The sequence below is a fragment of the Arthrobotrys flagrans genome, assembly GCF_004000055.1.
Source record: "Arthrobotrys flagrans strain CBS H-5679 chromosome Unknown unitig_0, whole genome shotgun sequence".
In the NCBI taxonomy this organism is placed as follows: Eukaryota; Fungi; Ascomycota; class Orbiliomycetes; order Orbiliales; family Orbiliaceae; genus Arthrobotrys; species Arthrobotrys flagrans.
Genome location: NW_027137550.1, coordinates 5825640 through 5843906, shown reverse-complemented (window position 1 = coordinate 5843906; position 18267 = coordinate 5825640). Strand labels below are relative to the sequence as shown.

Below are 18267 nucleotides of genomic sequence, written 5' to 3'. Positions count from 1 at the left end.
TGCGTTCTTTCGCAAAATGTTTTTGTGGGTGTATTCTTTGCGGAAGTTGACCTGGAAATTTCCAGATTACGAATCACCAAAAAGCAGAAACAGGGCGTGTGGGGGAACAATGGAGGGTTCCATATGTCGTCGAACGGCTTCTCAGTTCGTCCGAGGTCATTCGTATGGGGTTTTTTTATGCGCGTCGTGATGCCACCGGCCATGTTGTCCACGGAACGGATCGAGTAACCTTTAAGGGGACATACACGGCGCACACTTACGGCTTTTCCATAGAATCAATCGCCAATGTCAGTGATCATGGTATGTAACGAAGCTCTGTTTGGTGAAGATTATATGATAGAAGTCTTAAAGAAGTCGCGTTGGAGAGAAAAGACAACGTTGGGATCGATCGGATATGGTTTGGACAAAAGATAGAAAGGTTGGAAGTATTGACGATTTGGAACTTGGACCGAATTATTCCGTCGTCTCGTAAACCAATTCTGTCTGAGTAGGAGGCATCATATTTTCATTCATTCCTCTCTGCCCCATCCTCTGCCGGTTCTCTGCGAACGATTAGGCGATGTTCTCGAAGGCACGCATGAACACACACCCAGTCAGGATTTTTCAACGTATGTATGTGCAGCGCGGTGGTGACCCCATGCTCAGACCCCCTTCCCTTGAAAGGCCCCTGGGAAAATCTTGATTCAGAGGATGGGGTTTTCTTTTCTTTCTTTTCTTATTCTGTGAGACGGTCAGGTGGAAGGCAGTTTTGATATTTTCTTTTCCGGATGCAAGAGAACAGAAAAAAGGAAAGAAACCCGGAAAAAGAAAAATGCATGGTCTCCACACACACACTCGGGGAAGCAGAAGTTTGGTTTAGCTCACGAACTGTGACGCCCATGGCCATTCTTTTCAGTGTCCAGCTCTTTCCCCTTTGCCAATCGAGCCGGCGAATTGGTGCTTGTCTTGTGAGAGAGGGGAGAGAAAAGAATCCTCGGGTGTTGTCCATGTTGTAGTAGCAGTTGTCCCCCATTTGGCGTAATTGCTTCTTTTTCTCCGGGCTCCAGACCACAGCAGCTACGCTCCATACATAACAAACCCCTTCCTTCCCATACATCTCTGCACACCACACTCTCGTTACTTCATTCATATAACACTCGTTCAACATCCTCTTCCCCAATCTTCTGTCTCTCCTCTCCTCCTGCATATAGTAACGGTCCCAGCAAGTGGTCTATATCATCCCCTTCGTATCCCCTCTTGCATCCATCGTCATCTCTTCCGACTACTGTCCAATCTTCGTTGCATTTTCCCGAATACCTGTCTCCAACTACAAGGGTCTGGAATATAAGCACGACGTTCCCACTCTTGATAACCGACAATCATCCATTACCCATTCGAAACATCACTGTTATACCGACATATCAACCGAGAGTTACACATTTCGGGACCAAGGATTCTTACAATCACTGTCACAATCACAATTCACCATGCCTTCCAGATTAGACAGCCCTGTGCTGTCCCTCAGCATCAACAACATCAGCAAAATCGACACACATAATGTCGATAACCTCTTTGGAATGTGGACCAGTATGTGAATTATCTCCCCTGCAACTTTTCTCTCCCTGGAACATAGATCTAATGGAAACTAGTCTTTTCTCGTTGTGCCGAGTCGCTAGAGAACGGTAGGCGATTAGAGAACCTAAGCTGGCGACTATGGAACCAGGAAACCTTCTACACTGGCACTGTTAGCAAGTTCAGAGCCTCCGTACAGGAATCCGAAGAACCTGAATCGTCATCTGCGTCGACAAGATCTAGGAGTAGCACTTCCAGCACCGAGGACGTACCTGCTCTGTCCTCTAGTGTAGAATCTGCTTCATCCAATGACAGATACCCGCACTCCAGCATCCATTCTAACCAGAGCACAATGAGCCGACGGGGCTCTGGCCGAGAAAGGCACATCAACCCAGTCGGTTTGGCTAGGTTGATGAGCAATCTCAACAACAATGAAGTCGAGCAGCTCATCGAGGAACACTCCAGGTCGCTAACAAAGCTGCCAGCCAAGCCCATCGCTGTTCCAACAGCCCCTGTCACATCAACTACCACTGAGACCCAGAATTCTTCCAATGATTCTACAGCATCTGACGACAGCACTGGATCCAACTCTAGCATTAAGAGCTCACACAGCGTCGTCCGTGGCTTTGGTCCTGGATTGGTCTCCAACTCATACCGATCATCCACCAAGCTTGCTTCGGAAGTCACCATCAAGGAGAAGGAAGTTGTGCTCACACCAGAGCCAACCAAGCCAAAGAAGGGTGGCATGTTCATCGTTGGCTCCAGCCCATCGGATGCTTCTGGGTCCTACGATGGATCTAGGTATGGCAGTGCACTTTCCAACAGCCTTCGCAGAGTCGCCAGCAGTGGCAGCAAGCGAGCCGCCTTCGTTGATGAAGTCCAAACCCGAACCTTCAAGGAGGAAGAAGAGGATGACTCCATGACCGAAGATGAAGATGATAGTGCCATAGATGAGGATGACTGGGATTCTGTTAGCGAGGATGGCTCTGAAGACGGCGAGGATACTATGTTCTCTCGTATCGAAGAACCCCGACCACAGCTCACTTCAAGGAGGTCCCTCCTTTCTACTCTTCTCCACCAAAATGATCGTGCGGAAGCCCTCGCCCGTGCCGCTGGTGTCCGATCTGCACCTGCGGTGAGGTCCAGGACAGCCTCTCCCAACGGTCCATCGATGCCTCCTTCTCCCTCTCGAGAGGCACCTATTCAGCAACAAATTGTTAACGCCCGGGCTATCCCTATGGTCAAGTCCGCTTCTGCGTTCCCTCAGTCCCCTCGTACCACTCGTCGCAATATGCTTGCCACCGAGTTGACCGAATCATTGCGAAAGCATCTCCTCTGGGAGAGGCAGCAAAAGAACAAGGTTGCCAATGCTGTCCTTCGACGCAGGCATACCGCTTACGACATGCAAAATATGACTGAGTATCCCCAGCAGGACCGTGCTGGATCTTGGAACAACCACTTTGAACATGGTCCTGGTCCTAACGAATACCACCTCGCCGGCTGGTGAATAAAATTGGAAAACATCTACAAATATACCCTTCTCTTGTTTTATACGAACGACCCCTGCCTCTGTCGATCAGACCGTCGGAGCCATCGCTGAATATTCGCTTAATTCATACCTTTTCCTTGGCTTTTTGTTCATATCATGGGTTCCGGGACGGTTCTTTATTTCCTCGTTTACAACGGTTCTCATCGGTATAAGCGGCGCGGCGCATTGGATCATCCACCGATTTTTTCTGTCTCCTTTCACTTCTTGCGCTTGATTGTTTTTATTTGGGGATTTCGGCTACGGCGTAATATGCCTTTCTTCCCTTCGATTCCTTTTGCGAAGTTTTAGCGATAATAACAGTGCTTCACCTTTGGGCATATGGCGTTGAGCGGAACCTGGGTTTGTTTTTTTCTTATCGAAAATGGCGTTGTATATTTTTTTACGCTGCTGCTACTTTTCACGACCTTAAAATTTTCAAAAAGGTATAGCTTTCACGGTCTGTCATTCTTCGTTCTTACGACCTCTATCTACTATTCTCTTCTACTGTATCATATTCTGTCTTCTCTTCCTGCCTTCCTTCAACCATCTGTATAACAGTTCCTTCCAACATGTCACATGCTACGACCAAAAAAAAAAAAAAAAAAAGGCAAAGAGAGAGAACACAAAAGAAGACTCCGAAAGAAAGCATGTATACTTAATTATAGCACTTTTTACTGCCTCAAAATTATTTAGCTAGTTTACAAACAAATTTACACAAAAAGAGAATGAAAATTTTTTCGAAACTCCGAAAACATCACCGTTCCATTCATCCTCGCTTTTCGCACTCGCAATCGACTAGGACATTTCGTGATTGTTACATGTGGCGCTAGTCTCTGCCAAAGCAAGTGTGCTGGCGTTAGCTTTGGTTCACTCTCCTCGTGATATGAGTGACTTTTTTGCCCTTCGACCCTGGCTGTTTCTTTAGCTTTTTGCTCATTGAACCTTACCTCGGAACGAGCACCACAAACCGAACTAGAGAGAAAAATTCGACCTCCAACATTGCCCAACCACTCGTAAGCAAAACAAGAGAAACAAGGCCCCTCAGTTCATCTCCGAATATGGTGTTTAAAGCGTGAAGAAAAGAAATAGTAAGAAATTCGAATAGCAAGGGTTCCTTTGATTTTTTTTTTTTTTTTTGCTGGGATCGTGATTCAGAATTGGCAGATCATTTTCCGCAGACAAGAGAGGAAAAGAAAAGGAAAAAAGGTGAAAAAATAATACCCCACATGTGCAACCGTTTTGAAATAGTTAATAATGCAGAGACGTTAGCGGACGGAGATTCTCCATTTTCAGTTCTCGATTTTCCTTTTTGCCCTGTTGCTTCATCGCTAACATGTGCTTTGAACTCTATCGGATGTCTCTCATCGGGGCATTGATAGAGTTTTCCATGGAGCTAAATAAACACAAACGCACCAGGACGGGACTGGACATTGCCCATCCGTAGAGTTTGAGTTCGCGGCCGATGATACCGTTATAGGAATTCAAATGAAATCGACGAACGGTAATAGAAAAGCTAAAGTCTTAACCTAATCAGCGATCGATTAGTTCACCGTTATTTGCGAGGGGATTGAAAAATTTTCCGTTTCAAAAAAAGCCTAGAGCTTTGGCCTCGAAATTCGAATTGTGTGTGAATGGTATGACCCAAACAACAATGCAAGAGTTTAGCTTTCAAAAGAACCATGCGGCTGCGCCCTGCTTGTGATCAAGCCTTGGGAAAGTGTGGGATTGTGGATTCAAACTTGTTAGGATCACCCTTCAATTGAGAGAGTACTTTTGTCTTGCATTTCAGCTGTGAAGTGCACTGTACCAGAGACGGTTGAGTTGAGACATATGGATCTTCACGGACTATCAGTATTTGCCGCGATGTTGGTATCTGGAGTCATGATGGACGGCAGAAGAGACCACCGTCCTACTGTGGGGATTTTGCGGCTTATACCGTACACAACTTATCATAACAAAGTATGTATCTCTCGACGTTCGGCAATACCGGACCGATTATGTTTGAATCAAGCCCATTTCAATAGTGTACAATTTTGTTGTAGATACGAACATCTCGGGGCCATAAAATTAAAATTTGCAATATTCAATTGCGGCATCAATGCTCACGTATAGGACTATCCAGTACTTGTTGCTGTTGTATTGCGAGCGGCTATAATTTACAACTTTATATTGTAATTGCGAAATAGATGCAACTAGCAACTAACAGAAAACACATGGCACCTTGGGTGGCGTTCTTTGGCTGCTGTTGTCGACTTGTAGGATGACCTGATACCTTTCAATGTCGGTCTAGCGCTTGGTAACGGGTTTGGCATATCAAAAACACCGGTTTTTGGTATCTATCACGAGGAATGTGCCAAATTAAGACTAAGATCGCGATCTAATTATGAAAGCAAAATAGCCCGAAACTGAGCTATAAAATAACGAGTAATCCTAGTAATTCATTTCTTTCCGTTAAAGGTAGGAAATTCCCAATCGGGCTTGATGAGCAGCTTCGGTTTCGGGACGGCCACTGGGTGCAGCGACAGTCCGCAATGCTCCGGCCGCAAAACTTCGGAGTAGACTGGACGGTATTTACTAAAGTAACTAAAATAGTTTTTATGTCTAGCAACGTATTTTTGACTTCCCTTGTTCCCCGCGGTTGCTGGTGATTTAGTGCTGTCTTGGTGCTGTAGTATTTGGTGATTAGTAAGGATCAAAGTGTATGCAAGAAATGTCTAAGTTGACGACGGTGATGGTGTCAATTGGATCCAGCCGATAGATCAACCTAAGATATCAAGGATTTTTCCCGTTGTCGATGAGATAATAGATTATCCTAGCGGCTCGGAATGGTTGGATGCGGGATGCCGTAGACGAGGAACATGCGTTAATGTTAACGTCATACGGTTGGGAATAGTGTGCACTTTATATAAAACTACAACCATGAAAAAAAATGGATTCCAGTTTTTTTTCTATTCACGTTCCTTCGCCTTCCACCCGTCTCCGATAGCTCGCCTAGGCCTCTATTATCCGTAGCATGCCTGTTCTTTTATCATTTCAGGAACTCCGTCGTCAGTTGTCGCCTTGTGGAAAATTTTCATCATCGTCACATGCGGATGTCCCATCCATGAAATAAATGTCCAAACTATGATGCCAAACGGGCGATACACTTCCAGCCTTATTCCAATGGTCAAGCGGCCGGACGAAGGCGGTTGACCTACCTGCGTTTCGTTACATCCTCCATTATTGCCTGCACCGGAAAATGTTGGATCGGAGTTCCCAACGATCGTTTTAGTCATATCGTAGGGTTGGGGGCTGGTAACGGCTCGAATATCTGGGGTGTGCCGGGTGTGTGTGGCAGAGAGAGCTCGAGCTCAAGAGGTCTGTGACAGTGTGGTGTGTGTGCACCGACTGAGTCTTTTTGATATCAGCAATTGATCGTGATACGATCAATTGGTTGCCAACCCTGGAAGTATAGGGCTGGGATAGGGTGTTTATCAGCATGTTTCGCTTGCGAAATGTCTGTAGATAGCAAAAGAGCCAAAATTAACCTCTTAGTCTCGATGAACTTGACAAGGTAGCTTAGAATCATGTTCTGGTTGAATCTTGACGGGTTATCGAGCGCACCCCCCCTAATCATCCTAGTTATTCCCACGTAAAGCCAATGCATGAGGATTATAGAAAATTTCGCCAACTTGCTATTGCAGATATCTATAGCAATCTAGGTTTCCTTGGCGGAGGGTTCCTCTTGAGATCCTGCCCTGGTATCTCGGGGTTTCGTGGCGGGCACACTTTCTTGAGGTGATTCTAGACTTCAGGCTATGCAATCGGCCCATGGAATTGTGACTTCGAGATAATTCCTCGAAACCGCTTTGCCTGCCGTCCCACCCGTTAATTTTCGTAAATTAGGCCGGTCGACGGAAGAAATGTCGGCCCGTACTTTGAGGATGGCGGGAAAGCTTTATATCATGGGTGTCGATTTAAATCAACCGGCCTGGTATAATTCAATCGAATCGTGGCTTGAAGCATCTCCAAGCCGTCAGCCACTTGTCATGAGGTCGACGCGTTCGCCGGATGTTGTGCAGCCAGCGGAAATTGGTGGGAATGCATACATGCTGTGTCGCAACCTCCTGAGGGTCACTAGCTGGTGGAGGAAAAAATCGAGTTGCCACTACCAAAAGTTCCAGGCCACTGATGGGCGCGGACCACAGTATAACTATGCATAGTCACTTTGATAGTTCGGCCTTGCTTGATACTCTAGAATCGATGCGGTTGCGTACCCTGCAGTAGGGGCTACAGACTTTCGGTCCCCGCGGGCCAACTCAACTAATTTGACTCTGCATGGCCAATATCGCCGCGGAGCGCAACGTTCAAGGACCTCCCTTTCAATGCTGCATACACTGAATCGACGGGATACAATGGTACAACTTTTGGTGAGATTTAGTCAAGCGAATCTAAGTTACAGCGATGTATGTACGAATGCTGCACGAGACAAGGGAGTGCGCGTGAGTTCACCAAACTCCTGGCTACCTTACATGGAGCCACCTTGGCTCCCCCTAGAACTCCTCGCGGACTTGCCTTAATCCTTAGGGAATTGCATAATTCGTGCATACATGATAGGTATGTCTGCGATGAGAATATGGGAAGCTTAGCTTCAGAGGGGAAAGACTGATGCATGCAGGAATTTTTCCTTCGATACATTGCATGTTAATATGCTTCGATTCGTTCCTTTTCCCTTGTTGGCGGCTCTGATAGTTAGCCTTAATATCACTTTTGCGAGCTTGCACTTGAGATATTTCTTATGAATAGAAGCGTGATAAATAAGCAGCATCCGAGGGTTCGATGTCATTTATTATGAATATTGGGGTGATGCTTAAACGACTGGTTGTATCGTTGCCATGTCATCAATCACTTGAACTTGAACTAGGTGAGCACGAGAACCGTAATTAGGGAGGCCGAAGGAAAGGAGTAAATGTTTATATTGATGACCACTGGTGTAAGGAAAACTCTACTGGATGTCCATCGAGTCGTGACCAATGATGAAACACCGTACACCGAGGGCAAGGAAATCAAGTTTTTGGCGGCCCGGTGCTGAGGGACCTGGTTTTCGCTTGCGTGATGTTGTGCATCCATGATATCCAGCGATTTCGCGACGGTCTTCGACTATGAGTTATCGAGGCCGATTAAATTGTGACCATGGGCATATGGGGCTGCCCGGGAGGTTGGTGTTTTGAGGATGGACAACTCATCGCTCATGTGCACCATCAGCCCACCTTAACCTTAGATGGTAGACGAAAGGAAGTTGAATGGTTAATCGGTTACAGGAATTCTGCAGTAGTCTGCAGACAATCTGCAAACGTTGTGGAGCAGTTTTGCAATTCCAAAGTGCGTACATGAACCATTACGCAAATACGCAAAATCCAGCGAACGAACCTATTATAATTGAATTTCCACGATGGGGCATCGAGCAGCATCGGGGACCCTTGATCTTGAGCACACCACCTTTTCAAGAAATTCAATGTCGTCTTATTTTAGAGAGTCGGCAAGGTATTTACGGGATATGGAAATTCTCAAAAATAAAATAAAAATAAAAATAAATAAATAAATAAATAAATAAATAAAAAATAATAACATCTGTAATATTAAATCGTGCTTACACAGTGGGTGTACAAAGTTTGGCGAAACAGAAAGTTTGCCTTTGAGGCTTTCCCAAGGCCTTGCGAATTCCAATGGAAACGGATGGTATCGACATGAGGAGTTCCGATTCGATGCAAGCCGGTACTCTCTCGGATACTCCTAATCAATCAACGATATCCCGTGCCGTGCGACAGACCAAATCAGCCAAAGGGCCGTTTCTCGTTTATAATGAGAACTTGACTTGAACCGTTTGAAGCTGCAGATATCCATGGGGGCGAACCCCACGTTAGATTTTGCACTTTTCAATTTACGAGAACAAACGGTTTTTACTATCGGGGCTGCACGTTTTCGGGCGAACCCGTGCCGTTGAAAGTCCCGATGGAAGGATGCACACCGGGAGCTGTCAAAAACAACTACTCAGGCAGGTAAATGTTTTGCCGGGGCTTGGAATACTTTCAAGTAGCTGCTATCTGTGTTCATATGGGTAATTGACGGCAAGGAAGTATTCAGAGATATGCATGCTCCTGACACTAGTAAGTCGACGTGTTTAAGCTCGAACATAGCTTATCTGGGGAGTTTATTCATGTACCCCAAATGGATGTGTAATGGAACTAAACAAACAGGTGGGGAGATAGGTACTTGGATATTGTTGTGGTCTCCCATTGGATGTCGTGGGTACATTCCTAGCTCAGGGCGAGCGAGGCTTGCTTGGTGGCAAAGCACAGATATATGTCGCCTGTCAAGTGACTTCGAAGATCATGCCATACCAGGGAAGTTATTCTGAGCCCATTGCTCTCTGTCCAATCCTCGATGTTCCTTAGGACCCAATGTTTGTGTTTAGCGCTGGCGAGGTAACCTCGTAGTCTTATAGGATCTAGATGCTTCAACCGGATGTGAAGGAATGATCTCCGGATACTTGTCTTAATTTTGAGTTTTCGCACCTTCCCCGCAAAATTCGAATTGGAGATAGATTCTAATGTCAGGTTAATGTTAGCGTGATGCAGAATTTGGAGTCAGCAATCATAGGACCTTAATGTTTGTTCGTGTTGGGAAATCATGACAAGAAATGAATCATTTACATTTGCGGCACTGAGTATTGCCACCCCAATAGTTAACATTCGATATAAAAGCTTCTACGCGAGGCTCTTACGCCAGAATCTATTACAAGCTTCTGTCGATAGGCAATTATCTATCACGAGATCGCAACAACTTTGCTTACTCCAACAAAAGTGCAGTCAGTTGGTCTCCTTTTTGTCGAGCTCCGGACGCAGACCAAAAACCTGGTAGCGAATTGCTTGAAGGTCCAGCGGCTGCAAGCTGACGAAACACTCACATATATCAGTCAATTGACTCCAAATACGACACTGTACTTGGTTCTAGCAGAAGTAAGAAGGTAAGATCGCCTCCAGCTCCTTCCAGCCGGCCGTTTGTACGGCTAAGTACCTCGAAACTCAACATCCCTTCCGACTGCGAATCTGGGGTGTCGAGTCCTGTCGAGATTAAGCTTCACAGGAGTGTCAATGCGAGGCACCTGACAGTGATTCTATTTGCCCCCTTCCAGTCATTTCCACAATCCACACTTGTCCTAGAGCATCGACCTCCAGAGGAAGCTTCAGGAAACAGTGTCAAACAAATTGGACAAAGGGGCTTTTCCATTGGGGTAATAGATCACGATCTTTAGCTTTTTGCGGGGAAGCGGGACGAGAGCTATTTGAGCACGCTAACTAAAGCCATCTTCTTGACACAGACAACAAACAATCTTTTAGTAAACTTAGAGTTCCAACTACTTGCTAGAAACTCCTTTGATCCGTTCTCTACCTAGGCTGAAGCAAAATGGCTGATCCATTGAGAACAGCTGACGAAGATTTTCCTGTGTCTCTTCAGCAGCTTGCCGGTTCTGCTGCTGCAGGGGATGCCAGTGCGGCAACTTCGTCATCGTCGCCACAAACACAAACACAGGCACGTGGGCAAGCACGAGCACCAAAGGCTCCTCGGCCTTGCAAGTTCTATGCTACGAAAGCCGGTAAGTTAAATCCACTTTCCGATTTCCCCTATTTTTATTTCTCCTCGTTTCATTTGCAAAACGGCCAGTTTTTACACTTGTCCTAATTTCAAGTTGACTTTTGGCTATTGCATGGATTCTACCCGATGTTGCAATATGGCACGAGATTCCATTTCCCCGGACTTTGAAAATCTGGGGAAGTAAGCTCTAACGGCCTATTATCGGCAATATGCAAATCTCGGGGACATATGTCATTCCTTCATGCGAATGATTGATTAACATCCTCCCGAGATTAGCCTAGAATCTCATGTTTTGCAATCCATCTTCAAAAATTCGGTTTGAGAGTCAATCGTTTACTTATACAATCAATTTCTATACTCACTACAGGGTGCAGGAATGGGGATGCATGTCCGTTTTCCCATGACCCAGAGCTTCGAAAGGGCACCGGGGACGATCGCTCACCTGCTCAGGCATCAGGGTCCGGGCGAATGGACCCTGCTGGTGATCGACAGCATCAAAATCCCAGCACCGTACGTCATATAGCACGCGGTGCGCCTGGGGCCGATGCATTGGCGACACGCCGTCATTATCCAGTTGTTGATCCCTCCAAGGTAGTGCGCCGGCCTGCGCCAGCCGGTGAAAGTAATCCCGAAGTGCGAAGGAAAAATGAGATCGGTCAGCTTAAGCGTCGATGGGGGGACTCGTTCCAGGAAGTGGATCAGGAACAGGGCGTATATCGACTTGAGCTGAAACAGTCAGAAGATTTTCCATATGATCTAGATACTCTGAGGATTGAACTGTCCGTTCCGCTAGAATACCCTAAGGCAGATGCGGAAGGGCCCTCCATCAAGGTACTGAATGAGGATGTGCCCAAAGGACATCAGTTCAATATCGAACGAGGCTTTTCGAATTTGGCTAGGTCAGCATCGAAGACGACAAGGTTACTCGATCTGATCAATAACTTCGATAAGCGACTTGAAGAGTTCCTGTCATCCGAGAAGGCTGCAACATTCAAAATCGTGCCGAATATAGGAACCGTTTCTCAGGAAGTCGCCAAGGTTGATGCCGACGGTCATCCATCGCAAATACCGGAGCCGACGCCTCAGGTATCACAAGCGCCCCCAAAACCAGAACCGCCGAAGCCAATATATACCGAGGCGCAAAAGGAAGCTGCAACGGCAAGACGAGCGCTAGAGACAAGACAATTGGAAGCGAGACTCCGACAGTCACCCGTGTTCTGGAAAAATTCGATTGGTACGATATACAAAGTGCCTTTGGAACCTAGGATGAAAAACATGCTTCCGGCTGGGCTACTTCTTGTCAACAGCGTTGATCTGAGAGTACCTGAGCTCTATCCGCTCGAGTCTTGCAGAATAGTCTTTGGTCAGAATTTCCCAGAGTCCATTGCAACGAGTATTGAGAATGGCTTCCTCAAGCGAGCGCAAGAGAAACCCGAAGTCTCATTGATGGCACAACTTAACTATCTAGCTCAGAATATGCATAACATGATTGAAACCATACCAGAGAAACCATCACAGAGGCCAAATGTGGAAGCCAAACCCACCCCTAAGGATATACCTGAAGCAGGACCGTCAACTGAAACACCTACATCACCAGCTATTCTTGAGAAACCTCGAATAATCGTTATAGAGAAAACTCGACCACCAGAGTGGGAGCTAGAAGATTCCGAAAGCGATTCAGAGGAAGTATCTGGCTCGGATGAAGAGAAAGAGGAGAGAGATGAGCCCGCGGAGCCAAGTCAGGATCTTCAACATGATTCCGAAGTTGCGGCGCCTGTTTTTGTTTCGTCAATAGAGCGTGGTACTTCGATTTCATTCCCTAATATCAAATTGAAGAACATCGAGCTTTTGGAGCTTAAAACTATCAATTTGACAATGAAATGCACTCGCTGCAAGGCCGTTGCCGACATCAACAATATCAAAGCCAAAGAGAATAAACATAGTCGCCCAAAGCTGCTTGGCTGCGAGAAATGCGCTAGTGTCATCGGAATAGGTTCATCTACCCACCCATCAATTTGCTCTTTAATTCTTAGTACTGTGTTTGTTTCTGACTTATATCTTGTCTTTTGCTTTTCGATAATTATGTCGATATTAGATTTCAGAAGAGAATTCATTCATGAAAATCACACACGTGCTGGATTTCTTGATCTTTCGGGTTGTACTGTTGTAGATTTGCTTCCAAGGTATGCAAGAAAAAACCACAATACCAATGACAGAAGAGCGCATGGGTTCTGTAGGAGAGAAGCCCTGCTATCTCAAAAATTTTGAAACAATCCCATGTGTCCCATGGCGAAATACTGCAGATATGTCCCAAAACCCAAATTCTACATTCGACATTGGCTAAAATTGAAAACTTGCATTGTAGTGAATTTGTACCTACATGCGCAGGCTGCAGCACAACATTGACCAGCGGTATTCAAGGAGTAACCCGATCGCAACCCATGTTTGCGAATTGCAGGTCATGTTTTGCCAAAATGAGTGAGTGCGAACTGGCGAACCTTATTCTAGACTTTGAACGGCTACATATGCTCATGCATATTTAGGTCTTTTTATACCCGAAATCCGGGTTTTGAGGATCTCGGAAAATGATGGTAGGTAGCCATTTTAATCTTTGAGAGGCTGGAACACTCTTTATTTGCGATTTTATGATCGTTTACTTCAAACGTCACATTATCCTCGATAACTTTTATATTGGAGCATATCTTGGGGATGCTAATGATCGCTGTCGTCATATCTTCTAGTCGACCTTGGCGCGGGTGGACGTATACGGCGTCAGGTGAGCCAACACAAAGATCTTGAAAAACGATGCGGCATCTACATTTTGTTAGCCGCCGTTAGAATTAGATGGAGGTTGATGCAAGAGCGATCTATAGAAAGAAAATTTGGGTCTTGTGGCCGGCACTGAATTACCCCTGAAAGGCAAGTTTAGTTGGACCCTTATTTTGTACTTGGAAAGATCGTGCTAAAAGTTTGTACGACTTTAGGGCGATGTGCACATTATCGGTACGTCTTGTGGTTTCCAATCTTCAATCTAGTAAGCTAGAGGTCTAGATCTTAGTTGAAGCTCTAGATCTCTAGTTTTGGGGAGAACGCCTACCCTATTTGGAGATGCTGTCAGGTGGACTAACTTGGGTGCATGCTGGGTTTTTATTGGTGGATGGCAGTAAATCTACTCGATGGTTTCGGTGAGTGTTGATCTTCACACCATCTTTGAAAGTTTCTTGCTGGACAACCAGAGTCGGTGTGTGGCACGGACCACCCAGGAACCAAACTGTCGGGTCCTGACACACCCAATCGGTCGAACTACCATTTTGGATGGAATGGTCCCGGGAATCTTTGATGGAAGAGTCCATAGACATTCCGTGCTTATTTTATAGTTTGATTCCGGCTAACTTTCGAACTATCTGGCTGCAGATTCTCATGGTGAGTTTACCCGAGCCGCCTTCAAAACCGCACACATCGATATTCCATTCTTTTGATATACGACAGGCTGGGGAGAACACCGACCCCACTCTCCGCCATAAGTTATCTTGACTATGGGTGATGCTGCTTGCGTGAACAACATTCTTCGTATCTACCTATTTTCCCGGAAACCATTTTAACCATTTCATAACTGGCTGAGGAAAATTCTAGTTGCAATAAAGTTTTCCCGTGCGACAGGTTAGTTTCCCCCCGGCCACGCCCCCCTGAGTCTCGTGTAGGCTCCCGAGATTATCGATCACCGTGGCCCATATCATCGGGCTTCCCGGGAAGATCCACAACACATAGTGCCGATCATCGATCTCCCATTTAACCGACGGTAAAGAAATGCGGTACTCGGTAGTGTGGCATACATTCCGAGCTGACTGAAGACGTCTGCTCCAAGCCGAGTCTCGGTGTGGGGTTTGTTGCGGCTGCCTTGTTTCTCCCTTCTTGGTCATGCCGCTTGAGGGTTCCTGTACCACAGGAACCGCAAGAAACAGGCTGCAAGCCGCATCAGCTAATGCACCTCAGATTCCAAGCGAAGAAGCCAAATCCTGACTCGATCATCTCAAATTAGATGCCACGATAGTTCTGTGGAACCTCGACACCCGAGTGAACATGCGAATAGAATGGTGAGTGGCTTCTGACTCGATTACGACGTTCACTGCCCCGTGACGGTCCGCGTGCATGCGCATGCGCGTAGAGGAATTATCGTCTTTTAGCCGGCTTCAAGGAGGATTTTCGGACCGCGACATTGTCAAGTCTTACGTCATGAAACTTGCTGTCGTACTTCGTATGAAACTCGGAATTTCATAAGTACCAGGCAGCGGGTTTGACATCGTGAACGGTGTTTTCATTACGTTTTGACATTCTTGTTTGCTTCAAGGCCCGTTATAATGGATCATGCGCTTGCACCGTGAAGACTGACTAGCCTCCATCTAACCGAGGCTAGGCATCTCAACTTTTCGACCGCACACGGGTGTGGGGAAGCGGAAGTATGGGGTAGTAGATTCCCGAATGCTAACGTGTCATTGCGATATGTAGATTTGTGGAGCTTGTTCTCGCGAACAAAATTATCGTCCAGATGACTGTGCCTTCTGCGGTCACTCTTTCGTTTCGAAAAACTCTGGGTTCTGGGAAGGCGGCAAAGGTTAGTCTTCTCCCTTACTAATTTCGAATCCACTCTTTGGAAAGGATGCTCTCCTATTTTCGACCAAATGGTCCCAGAGTGGGCTGGTATCCATGCATACACACGACGTCTTCGTTTTCGTGGTGCAGGAGGGATTTTCTCCTATATCCATGCATCTCAGAACACATGTTTATTGCTGGAATGGGTAATGTGACTGGTAGGGAAGTTTTTAACTAACCATGTTTTGGGATTGTATATAGGGACGAGGGATAAAACGAGGATGAGTAGAAAAGATCCTCGGAAGTACAAACGGGTGAATGCCTGAGCAAGTTTTCCTTTGGACGGGGCATCGTGATCTTGAATTCCGTGATGCCGGAGGCTCTTCGGTTGGCGTCAACAATTACTCGCACCTATTCCTCGTTTTATTTCCGTTTTTGGGACAAGATGTGTGACTGGGATGGTTAATCTAAATTGCGAACCAACGGCTGCGGAACGATTACGAGATATTCCCGCCTATCTTTGGGCTCCTGTCCCTGCCTACCTGTCAGAAAGAAGAGATCGACGACATACCCGGTGTAAAAAACGAGGATTTTTGACCACCTGGCCGGTACTGACGGGGTGGACGGTTCGGAATGTTATCGGAGTTTCGGGGTGGAAGAAGGCAAAAAGCGAATGTAAAATAGCATCAAGCATGAATGACATGGGAGTTTTAATATATCAATAATGGATTCGCTAGGCAATCCCTGGAAACTGGTGATGCTTCGAGAAGGGGAGATAAAAAAGCAAGAGGATGAAAAGGAAAACGCCTCGCTTGAATACAAACCCCTGGTACCGATAGGAATTCTGTCGGGTTCATAAATTAACTGCAGTGCTGTGGCGTGTAGACGTTGATGGAAGGGGGATGCCCCGTTCGGAAAGGATCGTGAGAATTAACCGGGTATTTTAGGTGCGATCACATGGGTAGCTGGTTGGCTAGCTTCTACTAGACAAAGGGGCCTAGAAACCCACTGCCCTGTCCATGTCAAGGCGTCAGATGATGGATATAAAAACTGTGGCCAATTCTTCCGTATAAGTGACCGGAGTCAATACATAGTTAATAAGGGTCTTTTGATTTTATGCGGCGGGGTAAGTCGCACATGCGCATTAATTGGGTCCGAGGAATGGCTGCAACTCTGGAGATTCATTGTGGGGTAGACCCTTGTGATCGCATCTAATAGATCGTATAGGTGTTTTATATTGTATTAGAAAGGATAATGGGGGGGTGCGTGCTATGGGGTGATTGTCGATGCTTTTCTTCGGAGTCACGAAGTGGGTTGAATTTAGCCGGAATCGGGTACCAGTTTTTACGTATTTGGGCAATCTTGACACATATAAAGTATCACAAGGCTGTAAAAAGGCTTATAGTGTTGTGCTTCTCTCCTGATTCAAACACTAAGTTAGATATATTCTTAGGTACATCCACTAGGAACAAGCTGTTTAATTTCAATATACATGAGATTGAATCCAAAGATAACCTATATAGATTCGTCTAGTGTTCGCAATCACGGGAACAGTTTTCCGTCCACCTTCCCCGCAATCTCTAGGAATGCCTTTGCGGTTTCCCCGGAGAGATCCTTGATCACTGATGGGCGACCAGCATCTGCGTCTTGACAGATTGAAGGGTGAAGGGGGATGTTGCCTAGAAGTTCTATACCACGTTTCTGACATTCCCTGTTGACACCGTCTTGTCCGAATATGTGTGTCGAGTGCGAGCAATTTGGACATGTGAATATGCTCATGTTTTGCACCATTCCGAGAATCTTGAACGAAAGCGTTAGAGGGGCGAGTCACCCGGGGAGGCGGGTATCGGGGAGGCATAGAGGGCCAGACTTACGGGGACTTTGACCTTGGAGTACATATCAATACCCTTGATGGCGTCTATTAACGCGATGTCCTGTGGGGTGGAAATTATGACGGCGCCTATTATACGCAGACAACAGTTATAGCGCTGATGACAAGTGAGGCTGAAAATTTTCGACAGAGTCTCTTACCATCTAGTTCGACTTGTTGGGTGATGGTGAGTTGTGTATCACCAGTTCCCGGTGGCAAGTCCAAAACTAGGACGTCTAGCTCACTCCACTCGACCTCGTGCAGGAGCTGCTGTAGGGCTTTCATGACCATGAGACCGCGCCATACTACAGCGTTCTCGGGGTCAACAAGATAGCCCATAGACATAGATTGTAATCCATAGTTTGATAGTGGAATGAGTTGATTCTCTAGTTCATGCATATGTGTTAATCACAATCCCACTAAGCTCAAGGTATATTTGAACGACAGGCGTACTTTCACTCAGCCGAGGTTCTCCTGAGAGATTGAGCAGCCTTGGGATAGAAGGCCCAAATATGTCTGTGTCGAGAATACCAGTCCGCCGACCAAGGCTGGAAAGCCCAAGAGCAAGGTTGACTATGAATGAGGATTCTGATGAGCGGATTTCATGACAAAGTATGATCAAAGATACGGAGCAGTACCTGCGACAGTAGACTTCCCCACACCCCCCTTCGCGGAGGATACTGCTATGACTTTGTTCACATTCTTAATCTTTTGCTTCTGGGGCAGCCCGCGCTGCATCCGCGGGATTTGTGGAGGCGCCCCGGACCGTGGGAGTCCCTGGATTTCGTATTGGAATAAGCCTATGCCCGACAGTTTGAGGACTTATACTATGCAGTCGTACCAATGGGTTTTCATGCCATAGCTGCCTTGCGGTGTGAAAGGCTCGCCGATACATGCTGACGGCATTCCAGTTGCATTGAAGTTGTGGTGAAAGTCAAATTAGGAATCCAAATTTGTGTTGTTTGTGGTTTTATTGGACAAGCTTTTTTCGGCCGACAGCTTTTTTAAGGAACCTCCAAAAAAATTTCCAAAAAAAAACTTCAACGGTTCCTTTTCGACTTTCAGACTCGAAATAAGATATCACATCCGCGAA

The 18267-nt window shown here is 46.2% G+C and overlaps 3 protein-coding genes across 3 annotated transcripts; 2 read left to right on the top strand and 1 right to left on the bottom strand.

Moving 5' to 3' along the window:
• Nucleotides 1–1466: 1466 nt before the first annotated feature.
• On the top strand, nt 1467–3058 carry DFL_004722 (uncharacterized protein; the record flags this gene model as incomplete). Its single annotated transcript, XM_067633865.1, has 2 exons — nt 1467–1566; nt 1629–3058. 2 exons carry the CDS (start codon nt 1467–1469, stop codon nt 3056–3058), a joined length of 1530 nt encoding a protein of 509 aa, XP_067491991.1.
• Nucleotides 3059–10525: 7467 nt separating this feature from the next.
• On the top strand, nt 10526–15630 carry DFL_004721 (uncharacterized protein; the record flags this gene model as incomplete). The annotated part of the gene is made up of 14 exons (XM_067633864.1): nt 10526–10715; nt 11082–12707; nt 12810–12897; nt 13080–13192; nt 13258–13305; nt 13456–13490; nt 13588–13633; nt 13699–13717; nt 13879–13899; nt 14129–14137; nt 14348–14374; nt 14754–14808; nt 15221–15326; nt 15566–15630. The coding sequence occupies 14 exons, from the start codon at nt 10526–10528 to the stop codon at nt 15628–15630; spliced, it is 2448 nt and encodes an 815-aa protein (XP_067491990.1).
• A 1216-nt stretch (nt 15631–16846) lies between these two features.
• On the bottom strand, nt 16847–18069 carry DFL_004720 (uncharacterized protein; the record flags this gene model as incomplete). Its single annotated transcript, XM_067633863.1, has 6 exons — nt 16847–17104; nt 17179–17264; nt 17336–17560; nt 17628–17747; nt 17813–17951; nt 18016–18069. The coding sequence occupies 6 exons, from the start codon at nt 18067–18069 to the stop codon at nt 16847–16849; spliced, it is 882 nt and encodes a 293-aa protein (XP_067491989.1).
• Nucleotides 18070–18267: the final 198 nt, after the last annotated feature.